General features: G+C 43.7%; 1 protein-coding gene across 1 annotated transcript; it reads right to left on the reverse strand.

The window, feature by feature from the left end:
* Positions 1–335: 335 nt before the first annotated feature.
* TTC12 (tetratricopeptide repeat domain 12) lies at positions 336–17,018 on the reverse strand. The gene is given in 20 exon segments (XM_088527368.1): positions 336–512; positions 1,404–1,629; positions 2,717–2,816; positions 4,156–4,257; positions 5,047–5,115; positions 5,872–5,976; positions 6,445–6,579; positions 7,306–7,369; positions 7,900–7,992; positions 9,566–9,734; positions 10,410–10,498; positions 11,216–11,285; positions 11,894–12,082; positions 12,352–12,412; positions 13,057–13,128; positions 13,562–13,621; positions 14,750–14,871; positions 15,342–15,419; positions 16,414–16,602; positions 16,919–17,018. Coding segments are annotated over 20 exon segments (2,133 nt in total). The 5' UTR covers positions 16,983–17,018; the 3' UTR covers positions 336–436.
* Between the last annotated feature and the right edge of the window lie 1,244 nt (positions 17,019–18,262).

Consider the following 18,262-nt stretch of genomic DNA (forward strand, 5'->3'; position numbering starts at 1 on the left):
CATCGGTAGATCCTGGAACTGGAGCTATCAACAGCATGAAATTTTACAGTTGCAGAGGACTAATTCTAATGAAAACAGTAGATTTTCTTCTTAAACACCAGGTATCAGACACATGAACTGAGAAGTTGACTAAACCAGCCATTGGTCTCACATTGCTTGACTTTTATTACGATTTTGCAGCAAGGAACTTCCCAATAAGAAGTGGTAGACTCGCTTATCACAGCAAAAATCAGTCTAATGCAAGCTTGTGTCTTTAAATATTAGTCTAGAGAAGGAATGAACTTACATTTATATTGATTTTTTTCATTTGCTTCTACGGAGAAACAGCAAAAAAAAGGAAAAGGGATTGGAAAGTCCTGTGAATAATTTTTAAGAATGAAGAAGCAATACTCAACAGCAAGTGATGAGAACAGCATGTAAGGAAGGTTTGAAGACTTCAAACACTATGCACATATTTCATAGAGGAGTTCAGAATGGCCATTCCATTGAGCTCCCGCAGTTGAAAAATATGCCTGAAAAAGATCGAAACAGAAAGGAAGGATAAGATGCTGAAGTGATCCAAGACTGGCCAAACAAGAATGTTAAGCTTCCATTGCTCTGCTACAACCCATGCCCAAACTGTCAGAGATAGTTAGTGTTGCACTTCAATTCCTCAAAAATAGCATGGGAAAGTTTCTAGGTTACTCTTCCCTGCAAAAATGAAAGTTCTAAATACTTAATGTAAGTGTTCAGACAGCTGTTATTTCAGATCAGCTAAACCAGCAAAGTTAATTTCCTCCTTTATATTCCTTAAGAGTGTTCTGCTGCACATGTCGGATTGCGAATTTCTTTTCAAGATAAGCTTTACACCTCGATTTCTGTATAGTAGTTCAGGAGGTTCATGAATGCAATTCAATGGACAATTGACAGTTTGCTTCTAGCTAGGACTTGGCATACTCTTGGCAAGCAGCAGCACAGACATTCTTTGCTGGCATTAATACTTTTGTTTTGCTCCCATTTCTGACCCCTTCAAACATAACATCCTTCTTCCTCCTTCCATTCTTCCAGAAAAAGTAACGTGACAAAACAATGCAAAATGACCTTCTGAGAAAACATTTTAAGCCAGTCAAATAGCAAAGAAATCTAAGGCAGGATACTGGCAACAGTATTGCAAGTGGGAACTGCAGTTGAAGGAAGGGTGATAGATTTCAAAAGCTATTTAAAAAGCTATTTATTTCTTTCCCCAGTAGCCACTTGCTCTGTGAGTGGCTAAAACTGAGTGCACTAAGTTAGGTGTTAGGTGATCCCCTGGGTTCCCCAGGTTTTCCTCACCAGGTGCTAAAGAGGTTCCCATATAAGTTCAAGAAGTTTCACTCAGTAACAACTGGATGGCACATGAGAACAAATAGTCTGTTTTACATTACCTTGGTTCAGCAGTACAAAGCTTCCCCAGAGCAATTGCTGCATTCTCCTGCACTGAAGTGTTGGTAGCATCACCACCAGCATGTTTCAACAAAACCATCACAATGTCGGAATTCAGTAAGGATGTTGCTGCTCCAGGAACTGCAAGGCAATGTCCAAGGCAGAAAGCAGCATTTCCCACTATAATTTCATTCTCGGAGTTCAAGAGCTTCAGCAGCACGCCAAACCCTGCGAGAAAGAGTGTTACTGCACTGGATGTTTGCAAATCTGCTCATATAGCATTTGCATTTTCTCCTGCCTTTATCTCAACTCTGCTAATAGTTTCAGTATCCTGGATGCCAGGCACATGTGACTGGGCAGGATGGCAATTACTTTCCCCTGTCTACTAAGCAAAAGTGTGTAAATAGGAACAGTATCATTAAGAGGATTTAAGTACACATGAGGCAAGTAAGAGAGCACATTGCAACAAGTTTGTTCTTGGGGCAGATCAGATTACAAAGCAAAGAAATGAGAAAAGTGGTGATTTTTTACCTAAAGTGAGATTTCGTGGAAAGAATCAGAGTGAAGTGTCATTGATAATCCGTAAAAATGAAAGCTTCATCTACAGATGACAATGACACTAACAGGGAACGTACAAAAGGAAGATGTTCTTCTGAGAGGCTTTTAATGAGCTAAAATCCTTGGGGCTCAAGCTGATGGTTTCTTGATACGCTTAGCTATCTAGACAAAACTTAAGTATTCTTAGCTGTAATTACTTTAGCACTAACTTAACCTAGATTTTAAAGCACTCTGCACAGTGTTACTCTACACAATTAGAATATTAATAACTCAAAATACCCAAAGACACCCCCCTTCGGTGGTATTACTCTTCTTCCATACCCATTTCCTTTTATTATGAGGACAAATTTCCACATATATATTCAAGGCAATTGTTAACAAACTCGGTCACTGGAAAGCAGATGCCACTAACTTCTGGAGATAGGGCCCTACCCCATTATAATTATCGAACAGTATTTTCCAGATATACAGATTTATGCCCTAAAAAAAACCCAAAAAAACACCACCAGCAACAAGCCATTTTAGTCAAGTAAAGCAGACTCTATAACTCAGGCTCCTTATCTGATGTGCATATTTCCATCTACACAGAGCCAAGGCTCATTCAGCACTATTTCACGACATAAAAAGGCACATTGCTCAGAAAACATGGCTAAACTCATGCAGGAGTAAAACCACATTCAGTTATTTGAGAAGTACTCAGATGAGGCTTAGATTGCACTTCTGCATTCAGCCTCTAATGAGTGAATTTGACACTTACTTCTATCTGACTTCACCACCTCTTCTTGAGCTTGACAGTTACTTCTGGTGCAGATAGAAAGGGTCCTTATAGCATAATTAGATGTGATCTGTCCACCAGCCTAGACGTTATTGGAATAAAGCAACATTAAAATGTGCTGTTCATAGCCCTACTTACTCAGAACAGAGAATAACCTAGGTACCATGGAGATATTTAGGTATTATGCCCAAGCTCAAATACCAAATTAAGACCTTGACAGAGTACACATCCCGGCTCGCCATCTCTTTACATATGTTAGCTCAGGACTGTGCACAGATGCAGACCTTCAGCGACTCAGACCTTCATGCTATAATAACCTGCCCTTTAATGGGACACCCACAAGAGTAAGTGGGCTTTGCAAATTGACAGAGTAGTATTCTCAAATATCAATAACTGATAAAAGAATAAGACTACTGAAGTAACAGATTTACTAGATTTACTACACAGTAAAGGGCAGAGTTAAAAACAAAACAAAACAAAACCAAAAAACCCCTTTGCTTGTATTAGATATGAAGCTGATACTGCAGTGTATAAAACCGAAAAAAAAAGTGGGGGGAAAAAAACTTTGAAAGGAGAAATTTAAGCTGTCATCAGGTAATTAAGCCCACTGGAGTTTAACGCCCATATCTGAAAGAACAAACTTCGGCCATATAGGAAGAGAACATACAGTACTATCTCAGAACTCAGGCTGAAAATGAGACAGGGACATCTTTCCCATCAGCATTACATAAATAATTCGCTGATGCTCTAGACCTGACTTCCTTTCAAACTAACTCCTCTGATTCGTGCAAGCTACAAGTGCTGGGCTGGGTGCTATAGACTTCTGTGCCGATTCTATCTGCATCATAGGCTGATGTAGATGCATTTGGCTTGATACAGATACAGAGAAAAAGTTTTATGGATTAAGGTATAGCTAAATTTAGAGACAAATTACACCTTGTCCTGATTCAACACTCCCTGATAATTCAGTGAAGAGAGCTCCACTGCCTTTCAGCAGTCTGAATTAGACTACCTCAGTCTTGGGCTCTAATCCTGCAACTCGATCCATAAGAGCGGATTCTGAATTTAGAGGCCTCCTCAGTGGAGCTGTGTGCATGGGCACAGCCGTCTGGCTCACATGGAAAAAAACTAGAAAAAAAATAGGACAGCAGACAGGTACCAAAATGGTAGTATCACGGTTCTTTGATGCCTTTCTCTGAGAACTAAGACAACCACAATTCCCTTCCTGGCTGCCTGTCCACATAATTCCTTAAAATTGTATTTTAGAGCACGGACAACGCGACGTACACAGGCACCCAGCCCAACCCAGTCTCTTTCCTTGGGATAGGGGGCTAAACATATGTAGAACTCAGGCTGGCTTTCTTGGGGGATTAGAGAAGTAGAATAATAATAATAATAATAATAATAATTTGTTAATTTACTTTCAAGATTTTGATCATTTTCTTCACCATGCCTCCTTTCACTACTTCTTCTACTGCCGAGGAGGATGCTGGCAAGACGCGACTTAGCACTCCAAGGGCTCTCTTGTTAAGAGAAAGAAAGGAGAAGGTTATATTTATTTGTCCAGACAACTTCACTAGGAGTTCTCCAGTTAATTTCCTTTTGCAGCAGATAAAGCGATAAGAAAAATTTACAGAAACACAGTGAACATAGTATCTTTAGGACACTGCTCTTTCTAACCAGAGACTGAAGTCTGCACCTAAAGGCTCAGGTAAGCTGTAGTCAGAAACAAATTCACTGGAGAATCTAGCCCAGTGCTGCTGGTATACCAAGTCAAAGAAGATGCAAGAAAAACACATCAGAACTGTTCATTTAAGTACAGCTAGAGGCAATAGCACTACTCCTTTCTCAGACCACATCTACTCCCATCAACCTGCCTTGGAGGACTGCCTGTGCAAACTGTACACACATTAACAGAAGTACAACCTCCTAGGAATGAGATGCAATAATTGTAAAAAACAAACAAAAAAACCCACATAGCTGTTAAACACTCAAATGGCTCTTGTTCTTTTGCGTCTAGATTGCGTCTGAAAGATAAAACTTTCAGAGACTTTTATAATGAAAACCGTCTTAAAGATGAAATGATTTTTAAGAATTTATATAAATAAATTTCAACAGAACATGGAGAATCCTCTTATATCAAACACTGTATCAAGAAATGAGCAGACGTAGTAGTATATTATTTCTCTAGTGATAATAATTGCACATATTTTTCTTTGTCTTCGAGGGCTTGCACAGGGCAGTAGTATACCCTGAAGGATTCCATTCTGGTCAGCTAATACATCCTTTTTAGTCTGCTGATATCCACTTACTGTCACAATCCTTCCATCCTTACTGCTGAGGAGAGACATGCATCTCCCACTTATGTCCAAAGCAAAACACTAGAAAGAAAAAAAGAAAGGGGAAAAATCAGGTCCAGCTGATCAAGGGAAGTATTAGAGCAGAAGTGGGCTAGACAAAAGTCAGCCTCCAGGACAGAATGCAATGGAGACTTTAAGGCATGCATGGCAGTAAGTTACTAACTCAATGGCACCCATACGTAAGGAAAAAAATCTACCTTCTTGATAGGATATTGTGAAAGTTTTGAAATATGCTAAGCAGCTGCATATGCAAAAAATGGAGACTGATGTCAAAACAAAATAATTGTAGTGCTATGGAAAGGTATTGTATGCACTTTACACTGTTTAACATATATATATGTATGTCTGATGGCGGCGAAAGCCCTCTTCACTTGCATCTTTACATTCCTCAAGCAGTCAGCTATTCTTAACGATCACCTTGAACACCAAGAGAAGTTCCTAAAAAGTGAACACAGTTACACCTCATGTTGGGAGCCTTGAAGTTCCTCACCACGTTTAAGATGAAATAGGACTAAATCTGCATAACACAGGACTAAATCCCTATAACATTGCCGAACTCTCTCCACACCGTGCCGACTGCAAGGCTCACGATACTGCATCGTCATCGCCCCTCCATCAGCCTCGTCTTTATCCGAGTGTTCCAGTATGACACTTTGCACCAGGCCCACTTCCAGTAGCAAGGGAGGCAGAAGCTGTAAGTGCCTGAGCAATTCTACATCTCTAGTGAAGTAACGAAAGCAAGAAGGCTACCCAGGAGCATTCACACATCTTGTTTACCTGGATTGCTGCACTCAATTCAAGCAGTAAGTTCATCATGAGGCCCAGCACTGCAAACAAGCACTCCTGGTATTCAGGGGTACTGCCACCAGGAAGACATTCGTCCTATACACAGAGGAGAGAAGAGTACACACAGCCCAAAAATCCAGGATGTATTTCCCAACATGTGTGCTTGCCTACTGTAAGAAAAAGTCCTATGAACACCTGAGGTGATGGTGCCCCTTCCATACAGGTTTGTTCTTACGGCTGACTTGGGTGTCTAAAGCAGAACACTCCAACTGAGACATCTGCTATTTAGACAATCTAGAAAATCTTTTCCCATGCTGAATTCTTCATATGCTAAGGACAGAGCTCACACTGCATCCTTACTCTGAGTACCACCACTGATGTGAACTCACTCCTCCTCCACCTACCAACCCAACTCACGTGAGCAACATACAACTCGGGCCTTTATCCATCTGTCATAACTGAGGGATATGTTGAGCCTTGAGAGGGAGGCAGAAACACAGAACTGTCATTTCCATAAGATGCGAGTCCGAAAACAGTTTCTGAGGTACAACCAAGTCTCTTTACCATGAGCTTTAAGCAGGCCTGCCAGCACTCTTGACAGTCAGCCATCTTCTTTCGCACAACTCCGTCTGTGCACAGATCCCCCATGATGCCAATACAATGAGCAAGGGCTGTCCCGTTCACCAGCTTGGCAGAGATCTTAAAAAGAGAAGAGCAGTTGTAAGAAGAAACGACAAGACTACAAACAGGCATTCCTACTCTTCTGGCAACAGAAATCGGGACGCCAGAATCATTCTTAACTGCATTCAAACCCAACTGTCCAAAGTTTGCAAGTTTCCTTAGTTTCTACAACTAGAAACCTGTGAGCCCATTTTGAAAAACCCCTTCTGCAACAGAACCCGTGTTCTGGATCTTCTCCCCTCTGCCTGAAGACAGGTTTTTTTGAACGAGTGGGAAACAAGTTTGTCAGGCAAATACATGATGGACAGTGAAGGGACCTGACCACTAAGCTTATTTCGTCTCTGACCTAATGTCATCTTTTAGCCCCCGGATTAGCAAAAATCACTCTCCGAGTTGCAGCCAGTTAGTGACAGTGCATTAAAGTCACAAAAATAGTCTAAAGTTAAAGGGGTAAAATCCTGGCCTGACAAATTATTGGTGAGACTCTGCACCATAGTCCAGAGTTTTTACTGTTTCTAAAGCTAGCACTGGGTATAAGCCAGCACTAAATGCAGGGGACCGAAAAAAAAATCCTGAGGAAGGTCTATTGGCATAACTGGATTTCTTGAACCTACAGCACTAGATGAAACAGGATACCTCGTGTGGGTCTACCACAAAAGACGATAAGCAACTGGTTGTGAAACTAAGGGTTGGGAGAGAGAGAACACAAAAGTTAAGAAATACAGGAACTGAGATCTTTCATACCAGCAACTGGCTGAATAAAGGTAAAACAGCTGTGGAAAACTCGATGCGACACTGGATTTTGAAACTGTTGAGGATGAAGAAAGCAATATTCAAACACTTATATCTTTAGGCAAAAAACAAAGTCAATTAAGCCAACACCACAGCAAGAAAAGACAAGGTAAACAACTTCACTGCTTGCAAACCATCTGGATACAGAAAGGTACTAAGTCCTAGCTTGAGAGGTTTAAAGCAGCAAGCATATTTTCAATAAGCAAATATATTGTTTTCTTGATATCCTCTTTAGGTATGAATAAGGACTTTCTTATGATGTAAAGAATGTCATATTTGTTCTCACTCAAACGTAGGCAAGCCTGATGGCATAACTTGGTATCAGCCATAAAAATATACCTTTGTTTCAGGAGGACTACAAGATACAAAAATCCTTTCATTTGCAAAGCATTTTATCTACTAGCACACATGGAAAGTGGCTCTTTGTCTACGGGACAAAAGAGCATTCAGTGTACAGCTCTGCAATTTGCCCTTAGAAACAGTGAATGTCATTTAGTATGTTTCAAAGCACAACTTGCTAGAAATAAACGATGAAATGTGACTTACCTTTCCTCTTTGGTTAGATCAGCCAGGACATTCACAGCCTGGCTAGCCCTGCCATCAGTGCTGTTGATAAACATCATCAAAATCTGCAACCACCTGTTATTGAAAACAGACCCATTTGTCAGCTTGGGTTTAAATAAGGATCAGAATAGCATTCGAAACACACCATTGCATTTTTACTTCTGATCTTAAACCCCTTGAGTTGAGCAGGATTTCAGCCAAGTTGCACATAATGGATCCTCCAAACACGTTCCATCACCTAATTGCAACTGCAGCAAGGTCTTGCCACTACATTTCTCTTGTAAAATTGTACTTCCTTGTACAATTGCACTCATTTTAGGGGATGCACCAATATCCACCACTGTTAAAACATTTCAGCAGCATGCAAGCTTCCCAAGATGTTTGAAGCAGAGCTGCTTGGCTGCTGGTAAGCTTCCAAAGGAAAGGTAAGCAGAAAACACCAGCAGGACAGAGGACACAACCAGCCCAGCACTTGGCTTTCAACACGTTATAAACACATGCAAGGTCAGAGCTTGAGGGGCTTTAGCCGAGGGGCTAAAGAACAGACTGAGCAAACTCAGTCTTGCTAGAGGTTAACCTCCCCAAGCAGCAATGGAAACTTCGCCTACTGCTAAAACAGAAAGAGCTGCGTACCAGCCACCTTTTCAGCTCTTGGAAGAGTACCTGCTGCTGTATGGTGTAGAGCTGCACAGAATTTGCAAGATTTGGATACCTGGTGTCCCACAGGCTGCTCTGCTGAGCTGAAATTCTTCCCTGCCATCCTCCTACAGAGCGCAGTTCAGAAAGAAAACCTACAGTCTCCTCCCTTTTTGGTAAAAAGACCGACAGCTAAGAAGCTCAATACCTGCAACTTCTGAACATCCTCACTCCTCTAGCAATTAGTCTTGGAATCTTTTTCATAAGCTGACAGAAGATTTTTTTTTTCAGGCTCTTGACATTTCAAGCCACAGCATGATCATCTGCCGTTACTAAACTTGCTTTCACCCATGGCGCATTTCTTAACTCTCCCTTTGAGGAAAAGGGTCTTGGAATTAATGTGGTACACTAAAGCACATACATCTGCTGGAGATTCCTTCCTGTTCATCAGTTACTTTAAACCACTTAATACAAACAAGTATATTAGATTTTCTCCTCTGAGAAACTGTAGAAGGAAATAACAGGACAATAATACACAGGTGACGGACTCGTTTCTTGCTCCCCTTAGTGAGTCACTGCAGCACCGAGAACAATCAGAAACGTCAGCTGTCAGAGGACGAGAGTGCAGCAGCTTGAAACTCCAAGGTAAGGTCGTGCTGGAGTACTACACAAACACCCTTGCTGTTTTAGAAAAGTAACTATGCCACAAAGTTACCTATACATCTCTGAGAATAAGCCCTTTCCACCTAGCTTCACAAACATGTTCAGGCACAAAGCTGACCACATTAGGTGTCCCCGCATAGTTAACTTCTTACCTCTGCTGCTCCATTCCTGTAGAATTTTTGCTAAAGCAGGCCTACCACTCAGAAGTCAAAGTTAGTGGGTTCCTACAAATTTTCAGAAAGCTTGCCAGCTATTTACTGCTCAGCATGGTGCTAGCAAAGTGAGTTTGAAGCTCTGGGATTGCAGGGAAAATGGAGTTTTTTTCGGAACTGCTGTTAGCATTTATTACCTGCTTAGGTCCTGGTGTCTGACCAACAGTCTCCTCCCATTCTCAGTCTCAGAGTAGAGGGAGATCAGCGCCAAGGTCTCCTTTTGGATCTCTGGTACCCCAGAAGAAAGCAATTTGGACAGTTGTACATTCATATCAGGGTGAGTTAACAGAAGACGCTGATTTTCTTCTATATATATAAAAAAAAGAGAAATCATGATCAGTCTTGCACAACAGAACTCATGTCCTCTTTCTCTGTTTCTCCCTAGGGGCAGATCTAAAAGGTTTAATATCCTACACTCCATGACACAGTCCTACAGAGCAACTACAAGCTAGAACACCCGCCACTCTTCTCAGCTCCATTGCTTTAATACATTTAGATGTTTAAATTTCTACTCACTACCTAATATGCTAGCTTCTTGGGCAGCATGCATCTGCAAACTTTCTAGAACTGGAGGCACAGACTACTTTACAGGGACTGCTAGGTCCCTGGTTGCCAAAAGATATCAACCTCCCCCTTTCCTATGGCATTTCTACGCATATCTGCTTTTCATTGGTAGAACTTGTAAGAAAAAGAAATAACTACCTGCAAACAATAACGCCCTAACTTGCTTCCCACTCTTTAAACAGTCCTAAAATGCCTGCTGAAACAGACTGGAAATGTCATGTTCTGATGGATGTAACAGCCATTGTGGGTGCTGCTAAAGTGCACCTGCAATACTTGCACTCGACCTGTAAAACTTGGTTTATAGTATGGCCTCCACCCAAGCGCTCTGCAGAAGTGATATTCCTACAAAACGATTTCAGACACAGCAAGAGCCATACTAACAGAGCACTAACAATGATTAGCATTGATTAGTTTTACCATTCCCAGCGCAGACAGCTTGCCAGAGGCAGAGAAGAGAAATGGACAGATCCGCTTCAGCAGTAGTCTTCCTCTCTGCAGAGAAGCCCCTAAGTCAGAAATGCTAGCTATTAGAAAAAGCAAACTGTGGAACCTGCAAGAGCGCTTTAAGCACATCATGTTCTGAACCAGCTCAGTTGTGCAAAAATTTCAAATCGCATCTTTTGCACAGCTCTCGTTTCCATTCCCTGACTCAAAACCACTGTGAGAACAGAGCGCATCTAAGTCAGTTTAGAGGGCTATTTAGATAGCTATTTGTCAGATTTGTTTCATGATTATTAAAAAAGAACAACATGTCTTTTCTAAGCAGCCATTATAAAAGGCAGAAGCCAGATCCCCCAAGTGATCCTGCTCTTAATTATAGCTTAAATTCTTTTTAGGATTAGCTTACTAGCTAGGAGGCCAGAGAGTTACCTCTGTCAATCTGCAGGAGCAGGGAGTCTAGCCAGATATGCTCAAAGCATCTACGTTTTCACTTGAGATGGTCTTTGACAAGAGGTTAACAAACGCGCTCTCACTAGTAGAGATGGAGTGCAGAAACGGGAGAGTGCAGAGACGGAAGCAAAAATCCATCAATTTTGTCCACGGCAGCCAAGATAGCACTATTTGTCTAAAGGTCAGACAGGAGTCAGTCTATTCAGACATTACAATCTGTTGTTACATTATCTTCCAGTAACCCCATCTGAATGGTGATAACGTTTCCTGCAAATCTCTTGTCATTTCCTCATGCTGGAGCATCCTACTGTTCTCCTTTGGAGAGCACTTACCGTCTTATGACCTTGTTGTCATTGATGATACTGAATCCATCGTTTGTTCTGAATAAAGTTTGCTCCGTGCCTTAAAAAAAAAGAAGAAAAAAAAAGAAAAAACACACAGATAAAACCAGCCCTGTGTTCCATCTGACTGATGCAGCACAGTGAAGGCAGATTCCTGCTCTTCTGCAATACAGTATTAAATAAGGTCACTGCATCGACAGTTTGGAGCAGGGCAGAAGGGGGCTGCATCTTGGAAGGAGGAAAAATCCTTTCAACACTAATTGAAATAGAAGCAGCTTTGAAGCTGCAGACTGTGCTAATTCATGATGGGTGCTATGCAGAGCGACTGACAATGTTCAAGGCTTCATAGGAAGATGCATACACGAGACTGGCCTTGCAAATCAATGTGTTCTAACCAACGATTACAGACATTTCAAATAAGCTGACCACCTGCAAAATGACTCTCATGTTCCAAGACCCGAGAGGTCTTAAGAGCTCAGCTACACTTCCAAACTAGGTACCAAAATAGATCTGCTGACTAAATCCTTTGAAACAAACATATTGCTGATTCCTGTTTTTCAAACAGAGGGTACAGTTTTCCTGTTCCTTCAAAGTCTATTCCAGTTTTCTTAATAAGGTCTGCCCACTCGGATTTCAACTCCCCTAACAAACTTGGCATCAACTACTTACAGTCTTTCATGGCTTCTGTCAAAACTCTGATCCCTCCCGAATAGTAGAGGATGTTCTGGTCAGGCTTATCAAGTTTCTTCAGCAATTCTTTTATTGACAAAGCTGTAAATTTGCCCGACTGAAATTCCTTCAAAGCTCTCTCTTCCTCATTCATTCTTTTTTCCTCCAAGTTCACTTCATTCATGCAATCTAGAAAATGAGAGGAAAGTTAAGAGAGTTAGACTGGCTATTCCAACACAGGAAAGTTTCAAGGCAAAAATGAAACTGGCTCCATGACAGAGGGAACACTCTGCTTTCAACAGTGACCGATGGCTGTACAGAGTCGAGCCCAGGGCTTAAACGCAAGCAACACTTGTACACAAAGGCCACACGAAAAGATTCCATGAAAAGTTGTGAGAAGCTGGAGAGCAGGTTTGAATTTATCTTCTATTTTCCTCAGTTGAGCTTATATTTCTTACCTTTAAACAGGCTTTTCTTTTGTGGGTCAATGTCTAAGATCTTCTGATAGCATTGCCTGGACTTAACAGAAAAGGAACAGACTCTTAATTTAAGATGAAATCTGAGATACCCGTTCAACTTTAAGTTGAACAGTTTTTCGACCACAGTACTGTTAAGTGTAAAAAAATTAGTAACAAGCCAAAACTGTCGCAATTGAAAGCACAAATAAGTCAACACTTAGGCATGCTATTTTAAATGAAAAGGAAAAGCTGAATTGCAAACTCAGGAATACTCTAGTACGAGCAAAACAAGCCAAGTTGCTAGTGGTAAAATAGTTGATACGGAATAACATTAAAATTGAAGCAACTGTAAATATCAACAAGGATTTCATTTGCATGTCTTGCTGGTATGTTCACCACTAAATTAATCACAAAAGTTTAAGACAAGCAAAAACCTTCTCAACCTGAGCTGCTAGGAACTCTAAGGTAGATTTCTTTGGTTCATCTTCTACAACTACTTTATCATTTCTGAAATGCTTTTGATCTTGCCTGCTCTCTTCAGACACTTCAAGATTTTAAGCTAAGCGGGGGTTGCACTACGCGTTAAATTTGTTACTAATTTAGTAAAGTATCTTGCAGGGAATCACACATTTGTTCCTCTTGTCCACATTATGTCAACAGCAAAACAAAACATGGCCGTATGGTGATAAGACATAGGCAGCTTACTTCATGGAAGTGCTTCAGTGCCAGGTGAGCTTTCCCCATCAGAAAATAGGCTTTAATGTATTTTTCATCACACTGCAAACACACAAAAATCAGCAAAACAACAAAAAGCAAATGCTACACATCATGACACAGGCAAAGTTTTTCCCCTCCAGATTTCTGCTGACAGATATAACTGCCCAAAAGCAATGGTAAGCACTGAAAGGTATATTCATACCAGCTACTAGAGACATCTAATGTTTACACACTGAATATTGCTTCCAGGCATTAACTTCTCTCTGCTCTCTGCGCAACCAATACTGGCTTGCTCTACTTCAAAGGCTGAAATCAGCTGGTACTAACATCCTTCCCAGAAAACTGCCTCGAGTAATTCAAGCAAGCTCTCATGCTCTTAGGTAGCACCTAGACGTGTGAGCGTAAAAGTCTGCCATTACCTTGACATGAACAGGTTCGTAGATCTGTAAGGGGACACTTGACCTGATCACAAAGGACAGTAGCCTGTAATTACCTTTAAAGCCCAATTGCAATCACCAATGGCTTTTTCATATTCATGCATCTTCAGGTAGGCCTGAAATTAAAAGCCAGGAGAGTCCAGGTAGAAAAGCTGGCCTATTTGGCATGTCTTCCCCTAATTGTGTAGACATACTAAAAATTAGCCTGTTGATGTGCACACGTGGACTTTTTCAGGATAATTATCACTGATTACTGCAGCTTTCTTCCATCTCACTATAGCTGTGTCATTTAGACTTACAACAAAAAAAAGGAAAAGGCAGCATACATTTATCACAGAATCACGGGATGGCTGAGGGTGGAAGGGACCTCTAGGGATCACCCAGTCCAAGCCCTGCTCCAGCGGGGACACCCAGAGCAGGGGCACAGGGTGGCATCCAGGTGGGTTTGGAAGATGTCCAGAGAAGAAGCCTCCACAGCCTCTCTGGGCAGCCTGTTCCAGGGCTCTGGCACCCTCATAGCAAAGAAGTTCTTCCTCACATGGAGGTGGAACTGCCTGTGTTTCAACTTGTACCCATTACCCCTTGTCCTGTCACTGGCCACTACCGAGAAGAGTTTGGCCCCATCCTCTTCACATTGTTCCCTCAGGTATTTGTCCAACTTATATTATGGATTAGACTAGACAAGTAGAGAGCATAAAACAAGCATTATCACTCTACAATTATAAAAATGACAATTTAAAGAAAGCGTAGCATACTTCAAAAAACTATAGACAAGACAATTTTTACTCCTGTGGAGGGAGAAGGGATTGACCCATGCAACAATCAAAAAGGGAGAAGGCTTGAATATATCTTGAACACAAGGACCAGTCAAAGCAGGAAAAGCTTTCTGGAATTCAAAGACATTGGACAGAAAGGAGGTAATGTACATCTCTAATGATCTTTGTGCAACTCGTGCATTAATATTAGGAAAAAGATGGTAAATGAGCCACCTTGGCAAAAACTTAGATCTGTAATGCCAGTAAACCAACTTGTATGTGGCAGTCCCCTCCAATTTCCCTGAACTTTTACCTTTCCGACACCCCTGCATTGTCTCGGAAGGTATTACTAGCTTTTAAAGGTACACGGGATGTTGTTGTGCAATGCTTTTGCTGAAATACTTGCACTTCAAAGACCCTTGTGTTCTATCTTGGCAACACCACCCTGAAAGCAAGCAGTATATTGGTGGTTCACTTCCACATACTGACCTGTGCTCTGTTAGTGTAAAGCTGCTGCTTGTCCTTCAGTTTTTCTAAGCCTTCCGTGTATTTCTGAACGGCTGTGACATAGTCTCCTCTCCTGAAGGCATCATTTCCTTTCTCCTTCAGAGCTACCAAACACACACATTCCAAAAAATCACATTTGTTTCAAAATGGTGTCTGAACAAGAACAGCCCATATCCTCCCACTGCATCAATCTCAACTCCTTGACAGCTCTCATCAGTCCTAGTTTATAAGAGGCTACTGAGCTACTGTGCAAACACAGCCTCTGTCCCTCCATTAAAATGGAAACTCTGAGCATTTGCCTTTTCTTTGCTTAGTCCGCTTTTTGAATACTAATACTCTCTCTCTGCAGCCCAAAAGCTTACTGTGAGGAGAACAACAAGGAGAAAACTGGGCTGCAACAAGCAGATGAAGTTATATAACCTTGTGTCAGCTTGTGCAGAAAAATTATTGATCTCAAATACCAGATTACTGCACTTTGCACAAGAACAGCGTTCAGCGTGGCACAGCCACCTTTGCAGTCATCCATTTCCTTCTGGAAAGTTCCTCAAAGCATTAGCTAAAAGTGGGCAATTACCATTTGCTAAATGTTCATTTCTCTTTCTTCGTTTCGCACGCTCTCTTGCATCCTTTTCCAAAGCTGCCAGAAAGCCATCTTTGAGCCAGAAGAATAAGGGAAATATGAGTCAAAAACAAAGGAAAAAAAAAACCACACCAATTAAAATCAACTTGCAGATGAGACAAAAGTAATTTTGAGGGCCATTTCTTGGTCATTTCTCCACAAAGTTGTAAAAAGGCATTTCAACAATCCGGGATCAAATAGGAAAGTGAAATAGCAGCTATGACACATAAAGGCCGAACTTTGGCAAGAAGCTGCCTAATTATGAGATTCCTACATGTGTTACTTAAACTGACCGAACACTCAATAGGAGGGAAAAAAAGCACCTTTGATTGCAGTGGGAGGGAGCTTAGGCCTTGCATGAGGCAAGAGCCACCCTCACCCTAACTCAGCTAAAACAAGAATCAAGAGCAACTAGATAATAGAGAGAACACTGTCCTACCTGAACCCACCGTCTCCGTATTTTTCATGTCCTAAAAAATAAATAAAAGCAAAGTGCAAGCATGTACGCATATTTAATAAAACTGACAGCAGCAAAGGAGCATTTGCTTCGGTTCAGTCACAGGCATTGCAACACATTGAGAATGCCAAACTGATACTTTAACAAAGGATCTGAAGAACTTCATTATAGCTAAAGGACCTTCTTTGAAAATCCAGAAAGTTTCTATTTTTACCTTCACTGCACCAAGTCATGGAGGTGCAGGCCCTACTGTCTGCATCAGTGTCTAGTGAAAGTGATAAAAGGTCTCTTATGCCTTCATCTAGTTTTGCTCTAGTCTCCCTGGCATGCAAGGAGAAGCCTGGTGTTGTGGCACCTGAACACTTGCTTCCAACTTGGAGAAATCCAAGGGGAATACTCTGTGCTCATAGTAGCTTTAAGGCAAAAATAGAAGACAACATCGGCTACCTTCCGCAGGGCTGCTAGCCAGGAAAACCGAGTCCTGCTCTAGTGCACGTGCATGCCTCTCTCCAAGCTTGCTCCACCATGGCAAGTTGCAAGATTTCACACCGTTTAAGAGATTTCAAGCACGCACAATTTAAATCACAAGGGAACAGCTGAGCCTTACGGGGGCCCGTGTGTTGATCACCGTCCTGTTCACTTTTGTCCTGCATTCTTCCTCTGGGCTGGCCTCGTTGTCACGGAGCCTCTCCTCTGTCTCAGCAAGGGCTTTCTCCTGGACAGGTGGATCTGTGGACTTGAAGCCTTCAAGTAAATCGGCTAGAAAACGGGCAAAAAAACAGACACACACACACGTGTGAACTCGGGTGGCCCTGGGAGAAGGTGGAACTCCCTTCTGCCTTGCCAGATGCCCGCGCCTGCAGCCAGCGATGCCCAGGAGAGCACACGTAAGGGGAAGTCTTCCCTGACAAGCCCATTCCTGCTCGTGGGAGCGCTCCGTGCCTCCCGCACTGGCAGAAGGCTCCCACGGCCGCAAGCAGCGGCTCCCGGCGGGCCGACCCGCCGCCCTGCTCCGCAGCCTGCGCCCCAGCTCTCCCCTGGCCGCCCGCGGAGGCAGCGGCTCCCGCGCTCGTACCCAGCTCGTCGACGCGGCGCAGGAAGCTCTGCAGATCCGCCTCCTGCCGCTCGTCCGACAACATGGCGCCTGCGCCGCGCAAGCTACGAGGCGTCCGCGCCGTTGCCGTGGAGACCGCGCGCTGCCGACCCCGCCCATCGGCGCCGCGGCTGGTGGGAGTGGCTATGCAAACAAAGGGGGCGGTGCCGAGCGAGCGGGGCTTCCTGGGAAAGCGCCGCCTAGCAACGCGGGCCACGGGGAGGGGCGGGGGGGCCGCGCGGCCGCGCTCCGTGGTGCCCGCGCTCCTCGGCACCGCGGGAAGCGGCAGCCCCACCGCAGGCCACGGCTGGCACTAGATGCGCCCAACTAGCCCGGGCCGCAGCCCGCGCTGCTTCCCGGTGCCCTCCGGTGTCCTGGGGCTCTCAGGGCCAGCACAGAGGAGCGCAGGTCTTGAATTTTGACCCAGCTGTGCTCTGCCAGCCCCTGTGGTAATCCAGTAATCCCCTGCAGAGGCGCCTCCTGCACCAAGCAGCTGCCGGGCTGCTCAGAGCCGAGCAAAGGCTGCTCCCGGCCCTTCTTGCCAGCTTCTTGCCGGGAGATGCAGGAAGCAGCCGTGTCCTTTAGAGCGCTCAGAGCGCAGGTGCAACTTGTGCTTCTGCGCTACACACACGGCCAGCTGCAGTTCAACTGGCACTGTTCTGCACATAGCTAAGGAGGCGGGTGGAGGGTGTCTGGGCACAGGGTGGAAAACACCTCTTGGCCATACAGTCCCCGCCGTGCAGAGAGAGTCTCTCGGGGACACTATGGCAGGGAGACAGGGCTCTTTCTTACTGAAAGCAAGGCAGGGCAAGAGGCAGGGATTGCCCTGCTCTCTCCTGCCCACTCTGCAGAGTTGCTGGCGCGGGAGGCCTCGGCAGGAAGGAGTAAGCTCTCTTCACTGCCAATTTCCTGTCCCCCTTCCCAGTGACTTTGCCATCCTTCTTGCCCCGTGCAGAGGTTGGCAGCGAGCATGGCCGCCGAACTGCGTTGCTGCTGGCAGTAGTGGGGAAGAGGCACCAAACTCCCACCTGCTACCTGCACTGGATTGTATCTGGGGCACGGTCCTTCCCTCCAGGATGCAATACGGGGTCCCTCTTCTGGCCCAACGCAGGCAGTGCCGCTTGCACTGTGCTACGCGGCTCCTCGCTTTGCAGTCAGAAGCTTCGATGCTTGCGAAGGGGACCCTCTGCAAGGGGCAGGCCCGGGCAGCGTGAGCATCTCGCCTTGCTCACAGATCTCACACACGTCTTTGCTCGATTACTGCTTGCATAGTTCAAAGCACCCGCTGGACAAATAAACGTCCATATGCACAGCTTAGTATGGTGT

The sequence above is a fragment of the Tinamus guttatus genome, unplaced genomic scaffold (genome assembly GCF_059628265.1).
Source record: "Tinamus guttatus ecotype Peru unplaced genomic scaffold, ASM5962826v1 Tinamus_guttatus_pri_ptg000284l, whole genome shotgun sequence".
Lineage (NCBI taxonomy): Eukaryota > Metazoa > Chordata > Aves > Tinamiformes > Tinamidae > Tinamus > Tinamus guttatus.